Source organism: Podarcis erhardii, assembly GCF_964252035.2.
Source record: "Podarcis erhardii genome assembly, chromosome: 16".
In the NCBI taxonomy this organism is placed as follows: domain Eukaryota; kingdom Metazoa; phylum Chordata; class Lepidosauria; order Squamata; family Lacertidae; genus Podarcis; species Podarcis erhardii.
The window spans coordinates 35261556-35280665 of record NC_138514.1 but is presented as its reverse complement, the minus strand read 5'-3'; the positions used below and the strand labels follow the sequence as shown (position 1 = coordinate 35280665).

General features: G+C 46.5%; 1 protein-coding gene across 2 annotated transcripts in view; it reads left to right on the top strand.

Annotated features, from left to right (window-relative positions):
• The first annotated feature begins 468 nt into the window (after window positions 1-468).
• ALDH3A2 (aldehyde dehydrogenase 3 family member A2) overlaps window positions 469-19110 on the top strand; it is a 36938-nt gene continuing 18296 nt past the window's right edge. For both annotated transcript variants that reach the window (XM_081844201.1, XM_081844200.1), the window contains exons 1-5: window positions 469-602; window positions 7037-7214; window positions 9194-9425; window positions 10834-10919; window positions 12981-13189. In XM_081844201.1, the coding sequence (XP_081700327.1) occupies window positions 7053-7214; window positions 9194-9425; window positions 10834-10919; window positions 12981-13189 (689 nt within the window). In that variant the 5' untranslated portion in view covers window positions 469-602; window positions 7037-7052. The remainder of the gene's footprint in view (window positions 603-7036; window positions 7215-9193; window positions 9426-10833; window positions 10920-12980; window positions 13190-19110) is intronic.

Below are 19110 nucleotides of genomic sequence, written 5' to 3'. Positions count from 1 at the left end.
GTCTTTATCCTCCACCAATCGGTCTAATTCTCTCTTAAAGCTACATCTTGTGGCAGTGAGTTCCACAGTTGAACTGTGTGGAGAACGACTTTCTTTTCTCTTGCCCCACATCTCCCAACATTCGGCTTCCTTGGGTCCCACACGTTCTAGCATTACCAGAGAGGAAGAAGAAAATCCGCATTCTCCAAGACTGGACATAATTTGTTAAACTCCTGTGATATCACCTCTCTTGAGGTGTGGGGATTCGGCTGCCCCCTTAACTTTAGGACGAACTTTTCAGCCAGGAAACCCCCCAAATTAGGTGGCAGGCAGGAATGTGATACTTCTGAATGCCAGAATTGACAACCACTGTACCTATTTCCCCCGTCACTGTGGGGAGAAAAATGAGTTGCCCTCGTTCTGTTTTTCTTTTTTCCCATGCATGCTGTTTTAATGAGAATACGGTACAGATGTCAGTCCTGGGCTCGCATCCAAATTTCCTGCAGTGGGAGGGCTGAGGCTTTTCTTTCAAGGCTGGTGTCAGGGGTGGAGGAACTAGGTCTGTTTTCTACGGACTGGTACAGAACCCAGCCGAGCCCTTAAAAGTAGCTCTGGCCTGAAAGGTAACCTTCATCTCTCTCTGCAAATGTTAAAATTAAGGGTTTGTTTGCCTGGATAAAGCAGGGAAAGTGTTGCTGTTTGTGTGGTTTGTGGGTCGTTTTGCAAGGGCCAGGAAGTGTGATTTAAGGGGGAATCTCGTCAGATTTATTTTTCTTGCAGTGGTTGCCTGGGTGGAAAATTCTTTCCACTTAGCAAAGCTGGGTTTCGGGTTTGGTTTTGTATTATTTTTTTAAAGAATCAAAATATGAGGGAGGGCGGATCCGAGAGAGGAACCTTGGGTCGGAAGAGATTTCTGTTGACTTTGTTTTTGTTTAGAAGGCCAAAACTCAGAGCCAAGAAAGAACGAGAGAGTTACTATGTGAAGGGTGTTTCTTATGCCAAGGTTGGGCCTTCCAGAAATGGCTGGGTCAGCAGAGCAGCTACTTTGCATGCAAAAGGGCCCGGGTTCAATCAAGTCAGGGTGGGCATGTGCCCCTGCCTGAAACCCTGGGCAGCTGCTGCCAGTCAGTGTGGGCACTATGGAGCTAGATGGACCAATGATCCGACTCAGTTTAAGGCAGCTTCCTGGGTTTCTGTTTAATTCAACCATGAGGACTGGAACCTTGTTTTATTTGTAGAGGAAGGGCTGTAACGCAGTGGTTGAGCACCTGCTCTGCCCAGGTTCAGTCCCTGGCGTCTCCAGCTCAGACTGGGGATGCCCCCTTCTCTGAAATCCTGGAGAGCTGCTGCCAGTCAGTGCAGGCAGTACTGAGCTGCAATGGTCCCTATCCATTCTTTCCCAGAACTTGAAGCAAACACCCCACTGCCTTCGCTGGAAATGGGCTCCTGCACTGGGATTGAGCCCCAGTGTACCCACTGGCAGTTACTCCTGAGTAAACAGGCCCAGGAGTGTGCTATTAAGCCGTTGGGGGGAAAGAAGGCTGCGTAGCTGGAGGAGCAGGGAGGGGCAGATGCCCCCCTCTAAATAAATAAAAATACATAGCAAACAGTGGTTCTGCTCCCCCAACAAAAATCCTGGCTACGCCCATGGTAAGCGGCAAGATTTACTCCTGAGTAGGCATCCCTACTCAGGGATCCTGAGTAGGGATCCCAGGGACGTGGGTGGCGCTGTGGGTTAAACCACAGAGCCTAGGACTTGCCAATCAGAAGGTCGGCGGTTCGAATCCCCACGACGGGGTGAGCTCCCGTTGCTCGGTCCCTGCTCCTGCCAACCTAGCAGTTCGAAAGCACGTCAAAGTGCAAGTAGATAAATAGGTACCGCTCCTGCGGGAAGGTAAACAGCGCTTCTGTGTGCTGCTCTGGTTCGCCAGAAGTGGCTTAGTCATTCTGGCCACATGGCCACATGACGCCGGCCAATAAAGCGAGATGAGCGCCGCAACCCCAGAGTCGTCCGCGATTGGACCTAATGGTCAGGTGTCCCTTTACCTTTAGGCATCCCTAGGCTTGCAAAGTTTAGCTGCTACCTTTTGCCCCTATAAACAGGGAATCAATCAGGTCATCTGAGCACGGTATCGTTTTTTTGCTGCATCCTCAGGATCTGAACTGGTGCTGTTTCTGGAACAGAGAGTTTACACCCCAGATCTTGCCAGACCCATCATTCCTAAATTGGGGTGTGCGCGCGCTGGGTGGAAGCTGGAGTCTTAAAGCATCTGGAGGGCCATTGCTGTACTCCCAGCAGCAAAATGGCTAGTAAATTTGTTGAGGAACAGAGGTTTGTCTTCCTCTTGTGTGGCTTGGCTTGCTTACGTGAGATGCTCGTATATCCCTGCAGCCAACAGCACCTTTTGAGCATAGTATTTTGATTGCTTTCTGTGGACCAGGGTAGTGGCTGGGTGACGTATATTTTGCTGTTTCTTCCTTGCAGCTTTCCCAATTTTATCTGTGAAGCTACATGGATGTTTGCATTTCTTAAAATGGCTTTAAAAAGAAATTAAGAATATTGTCCTGGGGTACTGAAAATTGCCAAAAATTCCGAAGCGCTTGAAAGAGTAAAAGTGTGGGTCTGTCAGGCTGCTGCCCCCCCCCCCCGCCCAATAAAGCGGCAGTGCAACTGGGGAATGATTTGTGAAGGATTGGGGCCCACATGGCTTCCCCAGACAGGCTGGTCTCCCCCAGAAGGAAGGCAATGGATACACTGAGCCACAAAGCTACATAGAAGGCCCTTTGAGAGCTTCCATTAATACAAGAAATTCAAAGTGTTAATGATGTGATGATCCAGTGCGTGTTTTTTTCCTTGCTGGATACCAAAGCAGGCGCCATTCCAGGCTGTGTTATCAAGGAAATAATACGAGCAAAGGTTAGCGAGTCTAATCAGATGGCCGATACTCTTCTTGGCGTTCCCAATCCGCCAACCACATTATCTGGCTGTTTGTTACCTTTGACAATGGATATTTGCCACATTGGTTATCCATTAGCTGGGGTGATTTTATTTTTAATTTGGTGGGTGTGGCGCATAAAGTATTGATTGCATATACAGGGGCAAGTTGCTTACACGTGAAGAGATGTACAAAAAGGGTGGTGTTACCGGAAAAATCCGAGGGCTCCCTTGGACAAAAACAAAGACACCAACCAGGATAACTTGGAGCAAAACAGCAGCCTGTAGGCTTGGCCTTTATTGAACTGTTGCAACAGGGTGCTCCCCTCACTTGCATGGCCTTATAAAGACTTTTGAAATTGCCACCCTGTAGATCAAGACCACCCCCAGAAACATCATACATACATCACAGAAGAGGTGTAACCTAAGACCACCCCTCAGATACATACATCACAGAAAGGAGGGGTTGAGGGAGGAGTTGTGGTGGTTACCTGAGTGTCCTGTCACCTGGCTGGTTCCCCCTTTCCCCCTCCCCATGAGTACTTTCCAGGTGACAGAGGGGAGTTTGCAGTTTCCTGCCCCCAGAGGGAAGAGCTGATTATTGTCCTTTGTTCCAGTCCGTGCTGAATCCACTCCCATATGCAAGTTCTTTGTGATCTTGATGGTCTTCTGTCTAGGACCATCAGGGTTGGCATAGCAACTGGGCAGGGCTCCTGTGGATGTGCTGGTATGCTCAAGGGATTATGGCTGCCTTGTATCAAACCTTCCCCATTTTGTAGTCCTTCATGGAGTAAAATAAAAGTGGAACAGTGCAAATCTGATGTATGGTTGATTTTCTATGAATTTATAACAGAAGCGTAGCGTATGTAGTGTGTGTTTGCACATGTGTGTGTGAAGTTTGTACAAACTGAATGATTGGGGAGAGGGGTTCCTGCTACAGTGTGAAACTGTATTGTCAGGAAAACCTGCTTGCTTAGATTACTATCCTCTGATTCAGATGATTATTCTGCATTAAGAATGCGTTTGTGCAGGAAAAACTCAGCCTTGGCCACAAACACCTTGTTCTTGCTGCCGAAGCAGACATTTAGCCCTGACAACGCAGACATGCTTTTTTCCTTGTGAGAACGTGACTTAATTTTTACGCACTGGTAAAGCAAAGGTGAGGGGGTGCTTCTCTCGAAGCCTGCTTAATTTACAGTCCAGTGAAGTCAACTTTTGTTCGAGTTAAAAACTGCCCTGAACATCCACAACACAGGCCACAGTTCAACAGGTGTGGCTTCTCCTGTGATAGGAATTTTGAAGTCTTAGATATATGGTAATGTTCATTAGTGTACCAACCAAGCGCGTACATAGATCAGCACAGGAAGACCGACCTGAAACCATTTTGATTCCTAAACTGAGCAAATGTTTTCCCTGTGGGGTGGAGGGAGCCTTCCCATTGTCTCAGGAATTGATTAATCAGCATCTTAATGGGTGTCAGACTATCAGGAAAGACAATCAGGAAAGGCAATCAGATAACCTGGCAAACAGGAAAAACAACATTCAAATTTCTGTTTTAGACCGCCTTTTCTGTGATGTAGGTATGATGTTTCTGGGGGTGGTCTTGATCTACAGGGTGGCAATTTCAAAAGTCTTTATAAGGCCTTGCACGCCATTTTTCTGGGTCCCCCCTCCTCTCCTGCGGGTGAGGGGAGCACCCTGTTGCAACAGATCAATAAAGATCAGGCTTCCTAGCTGCTTTGCTTCTCAATATTCTCTGGCTGGCCTCTGTTATTTTCTCCTACCAATAGGGAACCTACGTAAGGACTCTATAATGGGCTCTTGGATACCCCATAAGGGAAAAGGGCAATTTTTGTTTACAACACTCCCCACACAGCCATTTTTGCAGGAGAAAAACCAACCCTGGTGGACTTTGCCCGGTCTACTCAGGCATAAGGTGCACCCTCATAAAGATATGCATTGGAACCCTATACATTTTCCTGTTGCATATATTCTCTTTTTTTGGAGGGGGGTGTTGTTCAGAGTTCCCTCTGGGCTCTCCCCTCTTAAAACTGACACCCTCTCTTCCAATCTCTGCTCACTTAGTTTTAACAGCCCTCAAAACTGGGTAAAACTGCCTGACGTGGAGTAGTGGGAAAGCTTAACCCGGTGGATCTCGTACCTGTCTGGTCGCTGTTAGAAACCCAGGAGCAAAGTGGGAGAAGAGAAGGTGTAACTTTTACCTTTCATCTATCCAGGGAAGGTATATTTGACTGCAATCGTAACCCCACTTGCCTGGGAGTTATTCCCCCGCCCCGTTTAATTAAAAAGGATTTACACCCGAGTAGACATAGCTAGGTTTGCGCTGGCTTTTTTGCGGGGTGGGTGTGATTTGCCTCCTGAGGAGAGGGATGCAGTTCAACCCGACCCTATGTCGCTTTACTGGGAAGTAAAAATCCCCCTCTGTTCAATGGGGCGTACTCGCAAGTAAATTCGTTTTTAGGATTCATCTTGGACACGCTTATTTGGGCGTAAACTCCATTGAACACGGGGGGCAGATTTACTTCTGGGCAAACGTGGCTAGGTTTGGGTTGCACGTAATTTCACCGTGCCTTTAACAAACTGTAGCATTCTTAATAATAATAATAATTATTATTATTATTATTATTTGACATTACTAATTAGTAAATCCTAATTGATAAATGCCAGTTGATGAAGCTTTTATGAATTTTGCCTTGATTTTAAAGGCACTGTATGGGGGGCGGGGGCGGGGGCTGCTTCCGTGAAGTCTTTTTTGCGGAGGGGTGGAAAATCAACATTGGGAATCAACAGACGCACGTGATGGGGGAGGGGCTTGTCCGGGACCGGAAGTGGGTCGAGGTCGGCCTCGGGACCGGAAGGCGGAAGTCCGCGCCTGGAAGGGTTGGGAAAGATGTCAACTCTGGGGAGCCGCGTCCAGGCGGGCACGGGAGGGGGGGAAGGGAGAGGCGTGGGGGTTTGGGGAGGGGGCGGGGCTTGCAGTGGATGTGCGTTTATGCAGCTGCAGGACAGGCAGGAATTCACCAGGGACAGCTTTCCCTAGTTTACAGCACATTAAAGCACCCAAACAATCCAGAATAATAATAAAAATAAATCAAGCTTCAAGAGGAATATTTCAGATCCTGCTCCAAGTGAGCATTTGGTTTCCCCCATATTTGTTTGCCTACTTAATTTATAGAGCTGCCCCATAGGAGGAGGACTCCAGGAAGGCAGTGTGGTGGTATGATAAGAAAAGTTAGGAAATTTGATTATGACTGGAATATTGTTATATGGAATAATGATATTGGAAACTGCTACATTTAATTACAAGGAAATTCAGTTGGAAGAGATCAGAGGAAGTCAAGTAATATGTTTATGAAGTTGGATTTTAATTAATCAACTAAGTCTTATTGTATGTGGTGGTATATGTGAGGTTTGAAATATTTTATTTCTTTTATTTCTTTTTTCTTTTTCTTTGATTATTGTTTTTTCTTTTTTTGTTATGTTAAAGTTATGTTTTTGTATGAAATTTAATAAACATTACTGGAAGAAGAAAAAAAAGGAAGGCAGTGTGGTGTAGTGGTTGGAGCGCCGGACTAGGACCTGGGCGATCAGGGTTCGAATCCCCCACTCCCTTGGGAAGCTCTTCTGGGGGACCTTGGAGTCAGTTGCAGCGTCTTCACCTGCCTCACAGAGTTGTCGTAGGGATTAACTGAGGAGGGGGCGTGAATCACGGACTCCTGCAAGAAAAAGATGGGAGTTTAATGCAATGAATAAGCCCTCTTGTTGACTTGTGCCTTGTGAAATGTTTCTGGGTCGTTCTGACATTCTAAACCCACAGCTTTGCTGGGAAACCAGTTTGGGCCAGCAAGGAGGGGGAGGGTGTGCCGCCTGGATTCAATTTATTAAGGAGTGGGTGTGAGCAGAGCCTCGTAAACCCAGGAGCAAAGCTTGGCTTTGGAAGGGGCCATGGGGCGTTCTCCTGACCCCGAGCCAATGGAGAGCCTGCCCTTTTCCCTTTTGCTCTCTGGTTAGGCTCTCCGAAGCGTGTGTCAAGTTGAGCAGTTGGCTTCCAAGGGACCTCCTCTGCGTCAGAAGATCCAAACCTTTCTGTCTCCCCTGCAGGTGTCTCACATCAGCCATGGAGAAAATCAAGCTAGCCGTGGAGCGGGCCCGGGCGGCTTTCAACACAGGGAAGACGCGGCCCTTGGAGTTCAGAATCCAGCAGCTATTGGCCCTCAAGAAGATGATAAAGGAGAAGGAGAAAGAAATCGCGGCAGCCCTCATGGCAGACCTCCACAAGGTCTGTTGCGCGCTGGCCGTGTCTTCCTGTAGCGCCTGTTGGGGATTCTGTAGCTGTGATTCCTGCATTTCAGGGGGTTGGGCTGGATGGCCTCTGGGGGTCCCTTCCAATTCTACCGTTCTATTAATTGTATGTGGGGTGGGGGGAAATCTAAGGCCAGGACTCTCTGGCAACAGGGCCCTGGGGGGGGAATGTTTAGGGACCCCCCTATTTTCTATGATTGTACTTTTTTATTGTAAGTTTTTAAACTGTTCTGTGTTCCAAGGTGTTGCTCACCTGCCCTAGCGCCTTGGAGTGCAGGACGGGGAATAAATTAAAATAATCATCATAATTTTGGACCAGTTGGTGTTTCCAAGTTCTCTTTGAGGGCAGCCCTGCATGGGGCTCATTGCAGCAATCCAGTCTGGAAGTTGTCGTTGGGGTGAAGGGCAGGTAATAATTTACAACAAGAATGAAAGAGGATATTGATGTTACAGATATTAAATTGGGAACAGCTAAATATGTGTTATGATGGAATTCAGATTGGAAGGTGTCGAGGAAGTCTTCTAACAATGTAAATATACCAGGGTATAATAAGAAGAAAAAATTCTACTTTTATCTTTTGCGTTTCTATTGTTGTTAGGTTTTTATGTTGTGTTAAATGTAATGTTTTTTTCTGTGTTTATGTTTATGTATTATAAGAGAAAACCAATATTTTTTTGGGGGGGGGGAATTATAACAAGAACAACCTCAAGATCGGGCTGCTGCAAGGCTCTCCACATGGGGCTTTCCCTTGAAGACAAATTGGAAACTTCATCTGTTCCAAAATTACTATAATATTTGGGGATGCAGGGAGTATCATATCTCCTCCCAGTCTCCTCTTTTCCAGGCTAAACTAAGGTCACCAGATGTCCCTGTTTCCCGGGGACAGTCCCCAGATTTACAAATCATTCCCCATACAAAATCCATGGAAGTTGAAAAGTGACCCTGGATTCATTGAAGAAATCTGGTAACCTTAGGCTAAACATCCCCAACTTCCTCATCAGGCTTGGTTTCCAGACCCTCAATCTCCTTGGTCACCCTCCTCTGCCCACCTTCCAGCTTGTCAACATCCTACTTAAATTGGGGTGCCCAGAACTGGACACAGTCTTCCAGGTGTTTTCTGACCAAGGCAGAAGAGAGCAGTACCATTCCTTCCCTTGGTCTGGACACTAGACTTCAGTTGATGCAGTCAGGAATAGCATTAGCCTTTTTTGCTGCTGCATCACACAGTGGGCTCATGTTCAGCTTGTGGTCCACTAAAACCCCTAGATCCTTTTCACATGCACGGCTGTGAAGCCAGGTGTCCCCCATCCCATGTTATTGATCCTCCCCTTTCTTCTTTGGGCTTGGTTACTGGCTAGTAGGGACGCGGGTGGTGCTGTGGGTTAAACCACAGAGCCTAGGACTTGCCGATTAGAAGGTCGGCGGTTCGAATCCCCACAATGGGGTTAGCTCCCGTTGCTCGATCCCTGCTCCTGCCAACCTAGCAGTTCCAAAGCATGTCAAAGTGCAAGTAGATAAATAGGTACCTCTCTGGCGGGAAGTTAAACAGCATTTCATGCGCTGCTCTGGTTCGCCAGAAGCGGCTTAGTCCTGCTGGCCACATGACCCGGAAGCTGTATGGCGGCTCCCTCAGCCAATAAAGCGAGATGAGCGCCGCAACCCCAGAGTCGGCCACGACTGGACCTAATGGTCAGGGGCCCCTTTACCTTTACCTTTACTGGGTGGTAAAAATAATAATAATAAGCAAATAATATAATAAATAATACTAATATTAATGCTGCTCTGGTCTCCTTTGGGAGGAAGGCTTGGGGTATAGATTTAAGAAATAAAACAATATGTGGCTTGGTTGCTGGTTTACTATTCCTATAATTATTAGTAATACGATGAAATTCACGAGATTATTGTGGTCGCCGATCCTTCTTAATACATGCCACCTCTTCTTGGGTCCCGGACAGAACGAGCTCAACGCTTTCAGCTACGAGATTATGGGCGCTCTGGGGGAGATTGCTCTGATGGTGGACAAACTCCCTGAATGGGCTGCCCCTCAGTACGTGGAGAAGAGCATTATGACGATGACTGACGAGACCTACATCCACCGTGAGCCGCTGGGCGTGGTCCTGGTCATCGGGGCATGGAACTACCCTTTCATCCTCGTCATACAGCCACTCATTGGGGCCATCGCCGCAGGTAAGTGGGCGATTCTTCCGTCGGTGCGGTGCAGGGGGTAGAGAATCTTTTCAATCCCAGGCACGGGAGGAGGGGGGCTGTTTCTAGTCCTCATGAGGACAGAGAGCTGTTTGGAGGCACGAAAACCACAGCGCTGGGAAAAGCTCGGTCCGAACAGGAGGCAAGAGAAGGCTTGCAGGGATAAAGACTCGCTCAGTTCAGTGGGGCCGATCCACAGGTAAGTGGGTTTACGATTGCAGCCATCATTCTCTCTCCCGACTCCTGCGGTCCTGCCTGAGCTGTGGTCCTGCGGTGTTTGCAGCCCACGAAACCGCTTTCCCTGAAAACCCAGGTGGGGGTCTCCTTTTTGAGGCATTCCCAAAGTAAAGGAAGGATTGAACTCTGATTAATAAGAATACACACAGAGGCTTGAACCAGCAAAACTCTGGGAAGGGTGCGTATAATAATCTCTCTGTCTGTGTCTCTCTCTAGCCCCTGGCCCAGGTCGTTTTATTCACAAAATAACTTTTTACAGAGTGTTCGTAAGAACCAATCAGATTTCTTCTGAGCATTTCAACAAACCCCACGTGGGGACAAGTTAAACTAATTAAGCACACATATTTCTGGGGTAAACAAATAACAGAACTACAAAAGAGGACATTTGGCAACCCCGGAGGTGATAAACAAGCAATCATTATCACCTTCATGTGAGATCTGTTTCCTGGCCCTAAGATTAACATCCTAAGATTAACATATCAGAAAGATATGTTCAAAGAAGCTTGCCCACTATCTTTAATTACCCAGGAGCCTGCCTGACTAAGCAACTGGGCTGTGTATGTGACTTCTGAAGCAAGAGAAATGGAACAGGGATGCAGTGATGTGGATTGATCAAGAATCATATCAAAATAGTTTAAACCCAGTCAACGCAATGCTTTCATTGCTGACACATATGGCTTACTCTATATTTGTTATAATTCCTCATAGCAATCCCACCTGATCACTACACTTTTCTCCAGAGCCTGGCCGCTGGATCACGCCAAAGAACCACCTCGCCCTGGCCTCCTTGCTTAGGTAGGGACGTAGGGCAGTGGCAGAGCTCCTGTCTGGCCTGCAGAAGGTCCCAGGTTCCAACTCCAGTATCACCAGTTGCAGCTGGGAATTGTCCTGTGTCTGAGAGCTGCTGCCGGCCCGTGTCGACAATACTGGGCTAGATAGGCCAGTGGTATTGCTCGGTCTAAGGCAGCTTCCCAAGCTGAGCTCAGCAGGCCCTCTGTCCTCCTTGTGTTCCCCAGCGGCTGGTATTCAGGGGCCTTTGGGGTATAACACAGCCTTTGGGGTATAACACAGCCATCGCGACTAGCAGCCAACCGCTCCCCCTTTTCCTCTTCCTGCACTTTTGAACATATCTCCCCTTCCTCAAATCTTCCAGGGAACGCTGTCGTGCTTAAGCCGTCCGAGGTCAGCGAACACACGGCCAAGCTCTTCGAAGAAATCCTCCCTCAGTACCTGGACAAGGTAGGCACAATCTCCTGGCTTGGCGTCAAATTTGTGATCCAGAAGCGCTTAATTTCTCTGCAGGTGGATCAGTGCGTGTTCTGTGTTTTGTTTTGTTAAGGGCTTAAATTCTGCATGTTGACCGTTGCAAATTCTTCGCTAGGGGAAAAGTGACGCTGCCATAACGCTCCACATCCTCCAGATGTTTTGCCATACTGCAACTCCCAGCCACCATTGCGGCCGTGCCTGGTGGGAGTTGTAGTTCGGCAATATTTGGAGGGCGCCGGGTTGACGAAGGCTGCCACAGTCTGCGCCGGGAGACATTCCCACCTCTTCTCCAGCACAGTTTAAATTGGCCCCATCAGAGAGCGCCGAAGTCCAGCAAATAGTATAATAATACTAGTTATTACATATGTAATTATTACATACTCTTCCCCCCAAAAGCATACTTCTGTTTTATTTGCTTATAGTTATTATTTTATTAACTTAAATGTCCTGCCTTTCCCCCCCCCTTCCCCTCCTCTCTCTGGAAAAAGGAACTCGGTGTGTTGTCCCCTAAATGCAACATTGTGCAATATATTTATTCAACTTATTTCCCCGTTCTTCCTCCCAAAGGCGGCAAACATGCCAATAGCAGAATCCCCTTAAAACCTCTGAAAAACCATTTTGGTAACAACCTTTTTTTACAAAGAAAGAAGAAGAAAAGGGAGGGTGGAGTTTAAAACCTCTGAAAGAAGCCTTTCCACACCCGCTGTCCCGTGTAAAACCATCTGCTCCTAGTGATAGCAAAACAGTACATAAGATAGCAGCCTGTAGCAGCATTAGCAACATGAAACCAGGAAGAAACAATTGAATAGCAAAACGACAGTTTGAATAACAACTCTAGAGGGAATAGCGCCAAGATTAATGAGCCTCCAAACGCTCGCCTTGACAGCCTTTGTAAACAGCTGCCGTTTTAAGCCACGGGTGGGGAGCCTAGGACTCAGGGGCAAAATCTGGCCCACAGTGCTCTCTGTATGGCCCCCGGGATCTTCCCGAAGTCATGCTTGGCCCCCTCGTTCCGGTCCTGGCTGGGATGTGCCCCTGGGCTGTGATAAAGCCTCTTGCTGTTTGGAAACCTCTGACCTTCTGCACAGTTGCAACACAGCCCCCTGAACCAAAGAGGAGGATCTCTGCCGTTTCTCTGCTTTCCCTCTTTCTCCTGCCCAGCTCTTTTGGTGTGCGCCCCCTGGGTTGTTGCCTGGGAGGGAATGAGAACCTTGGGCTGAGAAACAGTTTCCCAGCCCTGTCTTTAAACAGGTACTTAGGACCGTGAAGCCGGAGGCAGGTGCACTTTGGCGTAGGTTGCTAAAAAGCTGCAACCGGTTTGATGATCCGGTTTGACTAGCTGATCTGGATGCGTCTTATGCTGAGGTCAGGCTTCAAAATCCAACAGTCTCATATTTTATTTTGTCTTTTGTTTGTGTCTACCGTACGGAGCTCCAAAAGCAGTTTCCAACACGCTGGAATGTACTCTGCACTTGGCGTTCTGCTTATCGCTGCTCTTGCTTGAACAACGTGAAATAGAAATTAACTGCCAATTAGCACATCTGTTGCTGGTAGATGTTTATTAACAAAGCATCAGCAAATGAGAAAATTGCATATTCAGTTCTCTACATTTCTCCAAGAGTTCGTTTGTTCTAAAAGTGCACGAAGATTCGTTAGCATTTGACTCTTAAATTCTACCTCCTGTGCACATTTTGATATGCAATTTGTCCGAATACCCCCATTTTTGCAAACCAGCTTTCCCAAATCTGATCCAGGTGTTTTGCATGTTATTCATATGCATTTCTCTGCACGCTTTGCCCCGGGCTGTGCATTTCCATGGACGATGCTCATTTCACAATCTGGCGTCTTGCGCTTCTGCTTCTGGAAATGCAAATCGTGTATGCCTTTCAGCGCAAACGAAATCAAATCCCAACCTGGCACTGTCCCTAAATTCCAACTAAAAGCGATGTGAACTTTATTTCCCCACCCGCTCCCCTCACTCTTATGGGAGTTGAGCTGTTCTAAGCCACGCTTCTGTTCTGCGTTCCCTACCAGGAGTTGTTCCCGGTTGTCAACGGAGGGATTCCAGAGACCACAGAGCTTCTGAAGCAGCGGTTTGACCACATCCTCTACACAGGCAACAGCACCGTGGGGAAAATCGTCATGGAGGCTGCCGCCAAGAACCTGACGCCTGTCACTCTCGAGCTGGGAGGGAAGAGCCCTTGTTACATCGACAAAAACTGCGATATCGACATGGCGTGCAGGTGAGCTCTGCAACGGGTCGCTCTGTGCTCGAGCCAGGGCTGTCATGGTTCTGCAGGTCAGGGTCCATTCACAGCCCACCTGCATTTGTTGTTGTTGTTTAGTTGTGTCCGACTCTTTGTGACCCCCTGGACCAGAGCACGCCAGGCCCCCCTGTCTTCCACTGCCTCCCCCAGTTTGCTCAAACTCATGCTGGTCGCTTCGAGAACACCATCCAACCATCTTGTCCTCTGTCGTCCCCTTCTCCTTGTGCCCTCCATCTTTCCCAACATCAGGGTCTTTTCCAGGGAGTCTTCTCTTCTCATGAGGTGGCCAAAATATTGGAGCCTCAGCTTCAGGATCTGTCCTTCCAGTGAGCACTCAGGGCTGATTTCCTTCAGAATGGAGAGGTTTGATCTTCTTGCAGTCCATGGGACTTTCAAGAGTCTCCTCCAGCACCATAATTCAAAAGCATCAATTCTTCAGTGATCAGCCTTCTTTATGGTCCAGCTTTCACTTCCATACATCACTACTGGGAAAACCATAGCTATATATATTTTTTCAAAAAAAAATTATTAGTTTTCCAAATATATAACAAACAAAAAACATAAACAAACACACACTTATCCAAAATCTGATAGTTCCATTTTTGTTCACATTGTTAAATGACTTCCTCAGATTCCCCTTAGCTGAGTTTCTGTGTAGTCCATTGTAGCTTGGGCAATTCCATTGTAGCTTGTTACTTGGGCAATTCACATCTTTCTTTTCATTTTAACTTTAACTTAGTATTTTACCACACCACATATTTCAGTCCTAGGCCTGTTTGGTACTCACAGGTAGTTCTGTTTATGGTATCTTAACATATTTAGCTAAATAGTCTTTAAATTTTTTCCATTCCTCTTGATGTTCCTCCTCCCTCTGGTCACGGACTCTTCTGGTCTGGTCGGCTAGCTCCCAAAAATCCGTCATCTTCATCTGCCATTCCTCCACTGTCGGTACTTCTTGTAGTTTCCAATTTTTAGCCAGCAAAATTCTAGCTGCAGTTGTGGCATACAAAAACAGTCTTACATCTTTCTTGGGCAATTCCAGTTTACTTTATTATTTCTAATTTGTTTATTACCCAGCCATCACCCCGACATCCCAGCGCAGGTTGCGGCATTAAAATGCTGTTGGCAACCGTCTGGTCTTGAGAGACAGTGGAGTGTGCCTCCGGGGGTGAAGTCAAACCACTGCATTAGTCATTGTCATCTTCTTTGGCAATCATTCCTAGCCAAGTAAGACTGTCTTCCATAAACACGGTTTTAACAATGAGTCCATAAGTGACTGTGGAGGCCAGTTCTGGACCCACACGTCCTTCCACAGTGGGGACATTGGTTTCCGGGCGGGAGTTCATCACGGTGAAGGTTTGCCAAAGGTGCCTTCCTCTTAGCTCGTTTCTCCCTTGCGTCCTGAGTTCGAGTGTCTTCAAAGCCCATGACACCTTTTAATAATAATAATAATTTATTATTTGTACTCCGCCCATCTGGCTGGGTTTCCCCAGCCACTCTGGATGGCTTCCAACAAAGATTAAAAATACATTAAAATGTCACACATTAAAAACTTCCCTGAACAGGGCTACCTTCAGATGTCTTCTAAATGTCAGGTAGACATCTGATGGGAGGGCATTCCACAGGACGGGTGCCACTACCAAGAAGGCCCTCTGCCTGGTTCCCTATAGCTTTGCTTCTCGTAGTGAGGGAACCGCCAGAAGGCCCTTGGTGCTGGACCTCAGCGTCTGGGCAGAACGATGGCGGTGGAGACGCTCCTTCAGGTATACTGGACCGAGGCCATTTAGGGCTTTAAAGGTCAACACCAACACTTTGAATTGTGCTTGGAAACGTCCTGGGAGCCAATGTAGGATTTTCAAGACCAGTGTTATGTGGTCTCGGCGGCCGCTCCCAGTCACCTGTCTAGCTTTGGCAAAGGCTGTTCTCCAGTTGGTGCGCTCTCTGGGGTGCAAGTCTGGGTAGTGTGTCTGGGGGTGCTGGGCTGCCCAGATGACAAGACACCCCCCCTCGCCCTCGCTGATGTGGTCCAAAGTAAAGCAGAGCAAGATGTTTGGCACCAGCTTGCCAGAAGGAGTTGTCAGAAGGAGACGCACAAGGCACCCTCAAACCATCTTAGGGATTTGTGTAGGGTTTTCTCCTGAGCCTTTTCTTCTCCCAAAGAGAACCCACAGGGCATTAGACTTTTTCTTTTTAATGGAAAAAACACACACCATGTAAAACAGCTTGCAACCATAAGATATATATATATAGAATATATATATATATATATATATATATATGCAGGTTTTGGTGTCCTCGGGTGTCTTCCCGTGTAAAAGTTGGGGTGTCTAGGCGACGTTTCGACGAGGTCTCACTCGTCATCTTCAGGCTGGTGCTTTCGGCTTCTTGTTACTGGAACAGAGCAGGATCTCAGTGTTTGAGTTCCTATAAATACTGTAGAGGGGGTGTGGTGTATAGCCTCCAATGTTCTGGGCAGAGAGGAAGTTCCCAGGCTAGTGTGCCTTTTCTTCTTTTGTTCCTTAATTACTTGAGAGATATCTTGAGTGATTTCTTGAGTGATATCCTGAGTACCACTTAGGTGGGTCATTAGGTGTGGATTAGTTGTTAAAGTCTTTGTGTCTTGACCTCTTGAACTTTGTGAAGAGTTTTCCTGAGAAGATGGCTGTACTGTACTTAGTTGTGCTCTGGCTTGGCTTCGTGTATAGGGGCGAGCTGTGGTTTTGTGGCTTGTGTCAGCCAGATCTGTGTAGGGATTGCAGGGGGGTGCAGCATCCGGAGGTGCCACCATGGATTGGCTACTGGATGGTGTCTGTAATTCATCTGTGGAGAGGGTCTGGGTTTGGGTCTGGTGTGGTTGATTGGTGTTGGCGTTCTGTGTGCCTCTGGATCTGGTGTCAGTTTTTGTGGGAGACCTCGTCGAAACGTCGCCTAGACACCCCAACTTTTACACGGGAAGACACCCGAGGACACCAAAACCTGCATTCCTGTACCCGTGAAAATCTACGAAAGCAAATATATATATATATATATATATATATATATATATATATTCAATTTTTTAATTAAATTGTCACAATTATAACACATACAAGATTAACAAAAAAGAAAAACAAAAACAAAAAAGCATACCAAAGAAAAAACAATACAATACAAAACCACAACAGTAATAATAAAAATGTAATCTTAATCCCATATCCAATTTTGTTTACATTATAGATCGACTTCCTCAAGTCCCTTCCTTCAGAATTTCCTTGTATCTGCATGTAACAGCTTTCCAATATCATTTTTAAACAAAAATATTTCCAACTTTTGTCTGTCTAATTCACTTTTCTTACTGTTCTAAATCCCATTTATTTAATTAAATCCTAATTTAATCCTAGGCCTATTTGGTACTTTCAAGTAACTTCTAATTTTTTATATTACAGTATTTATTCAAATAGTTCTTAAATTTATTTGCAACCATAAGATAGAAGGTGGGTCCTAAAATCAGGCGACTCAGGCGTCAAAAAAGCAGATTAAAGAGGAGCATCTTCAGCGTTTTCTGAAAGCTGTATAATGAAGGTGCCAGGTAGACCTCTGTGGAGTGGGTGTTCCACAGCTTAGGGGCCGCTGCAAAGAAGTCCCTCTCCCGCTGAGCCGCCACCCGTCAAGGCTCTGTGGGTGGAGGAACGACCAAGATCTCGGGGTCTTAGTGGACCCCAAGCTGAGTCCACTGTGTGATGCAGCAGCAAAAAAGGCTAATGCTATTCTAGGCTTCATCAAAAGAAGTCTAGTATCCACATCTAGGGAAATCAGTGTTACCTTTCTCTTCTGCCTTGGTCAGACCACACCTGGAGTCCTGTGTCCAAATCTAGGTAAAGGTAAAGGGACCCCTGACATTAGGTCCAGTCATGACCGACTCTGGGGTTGCGGCGCTCATCTCACTTTACTGGCCGAGGGAGCCGGCGTACAGCTTCCGGGTCATGTGGCCAGCATGACTAAGCCGCTTTTGGCGAACCAGAGCAGCGCACGGAAATGCTGTTTACCTTCCCGCTGGAGCGGTACCTATTTATCTACTTGCACTTTGACGTGCTTTTGAACTGCTAGGTTGGCAGGAGCAGGGACCGAGCAACGGGAGCTCACCCCGTCACGGGGATTCGAACCGCCGACCTTCTGATCAGCAAGTCCTACTTTGTGGTTTATTGCACAGCACTATCCGCGTCCCTGTGTCCAAATCTAGGGCACCCCAATTTAAGAAGTCTATTGACAAGGTGGAGCTTCCAATATCTAATGCAGAGCTTTCCAAGCTTTATGCTTTGACACACTTTATAGACGCACATCATTTTGCCACACAGTAATTCAGTTTTACTAGCGAACCGGAGATTAATCTAATCCCTTTCCAGCCCCGGGTGGAGCGCAGTTGCATGGCCCGCCTACACACTGCAGCCAACACACTAATGAGTTTGGAAAGCTTTGATCTCAAAGCTTGTCACATGGAAGGCGGCTTGAGTTTGTTTTCTCCTGCTGTGGAAGGCAGGATTGGACCAATGGATCCAAGAAGGGAGGTTCTGACTAAACATCTGGAAGAACTTTCTGACTGCAAGGGCTATTCAACACTGGAATGGTCTCCCTCAGGAAGTTGTGAACTCCCCTTCTTTGGAGGTTTTTATGGAGATAATAATAATAATATTATATATTATAATATATATATATTATAATATTATAATAATTATAATTATAATTGTTATAATTGTTATACAGTGGTACTTTGGGTTACATACGCTTTAGGTTACATATGCGTCAGGTTACAGACTCCGCTGACCCAGAAATAGTACCTCAGGTTAAGAACTTTGCTTCAGGATGAGAATAGAAATCGCGTGGCGGCAGCAGGAGGCCCCATTAGCTAAAGTGGTGCTCCAGGTTAAGAGCAGTTTCAGGTTAAGAACGGACCTCCAGAACGAATTAAGTACTTCACCTGAGGTACCACTGTAAAATAATAATAATAATAATAATAATAATAATAATAATAATAATATAGCCTACCCTCCCCAGCCAAAGCTGGGCTCAGAGCGGCTAACAACAGTAAAAATAACACAGTTTACATAAAATCATAATCAATTAATTGGAATATTGTACATTCTAAAATCAATTCAGAATCAAATTAATGGCAACCATTGGGCTAGAGTTCTGTGAGGATTACCAAAGGAGGGGGTCAGACTGTGCCCTGGCCAAAGGCCTGATGGAACAGCTCTGTCTTGCAGGCCCTGTGGAAAGATGTCAAGTCCCACAGGGCTCTAGTCTCCTGTGACAGAGCGTTCCACCAGATCGGAGCCACAGCCGAAAAAGCCCTGGCTCTGCTTAATGCAGCCCCAGATGTCGAATGGCCTTCTGTCATGTATGATCTAGGTGAGATTCCTGCCTTGCAGGGGGTTGGACTAGATGACCCTGGGGTCCCTTCCAACTCTGCAGTTCTTATTTTTCTAGAGAGCCTTCTCTCTTTTTTCTGAATAATAATTTTTATTGAGTTTACATTATTTTTACCATAGTCACCATCCTTTAAAATCATAACATCACCTATAGTCTTGCTCAAACTGAGCCTCAACTTTCCCTCCCTCCCATTGCTTGGCTTTCATCAATATTCACTTACAACTTAGCATTTCTATATCAACCTACTTACCTTCTTTCATGCTTATAAAATTTGCCTTATTTATTGTAAAGAGATTCCAAAAATTAGCATTACAAAATATTTTAACTCAAACCTGGCAAGCGTTTTCAAATGTTTACAATGTTCTCTCATATATTGTATAAATTTACGCCAGTCCTTTTCAAACAGCTTGTCGCGTTTGTTTCATATCTTCCCCGTCAGCTTCGCCAGTTCTGCATATTCCATCATTTTAGTCTGCCATTCTTCCAGTGCT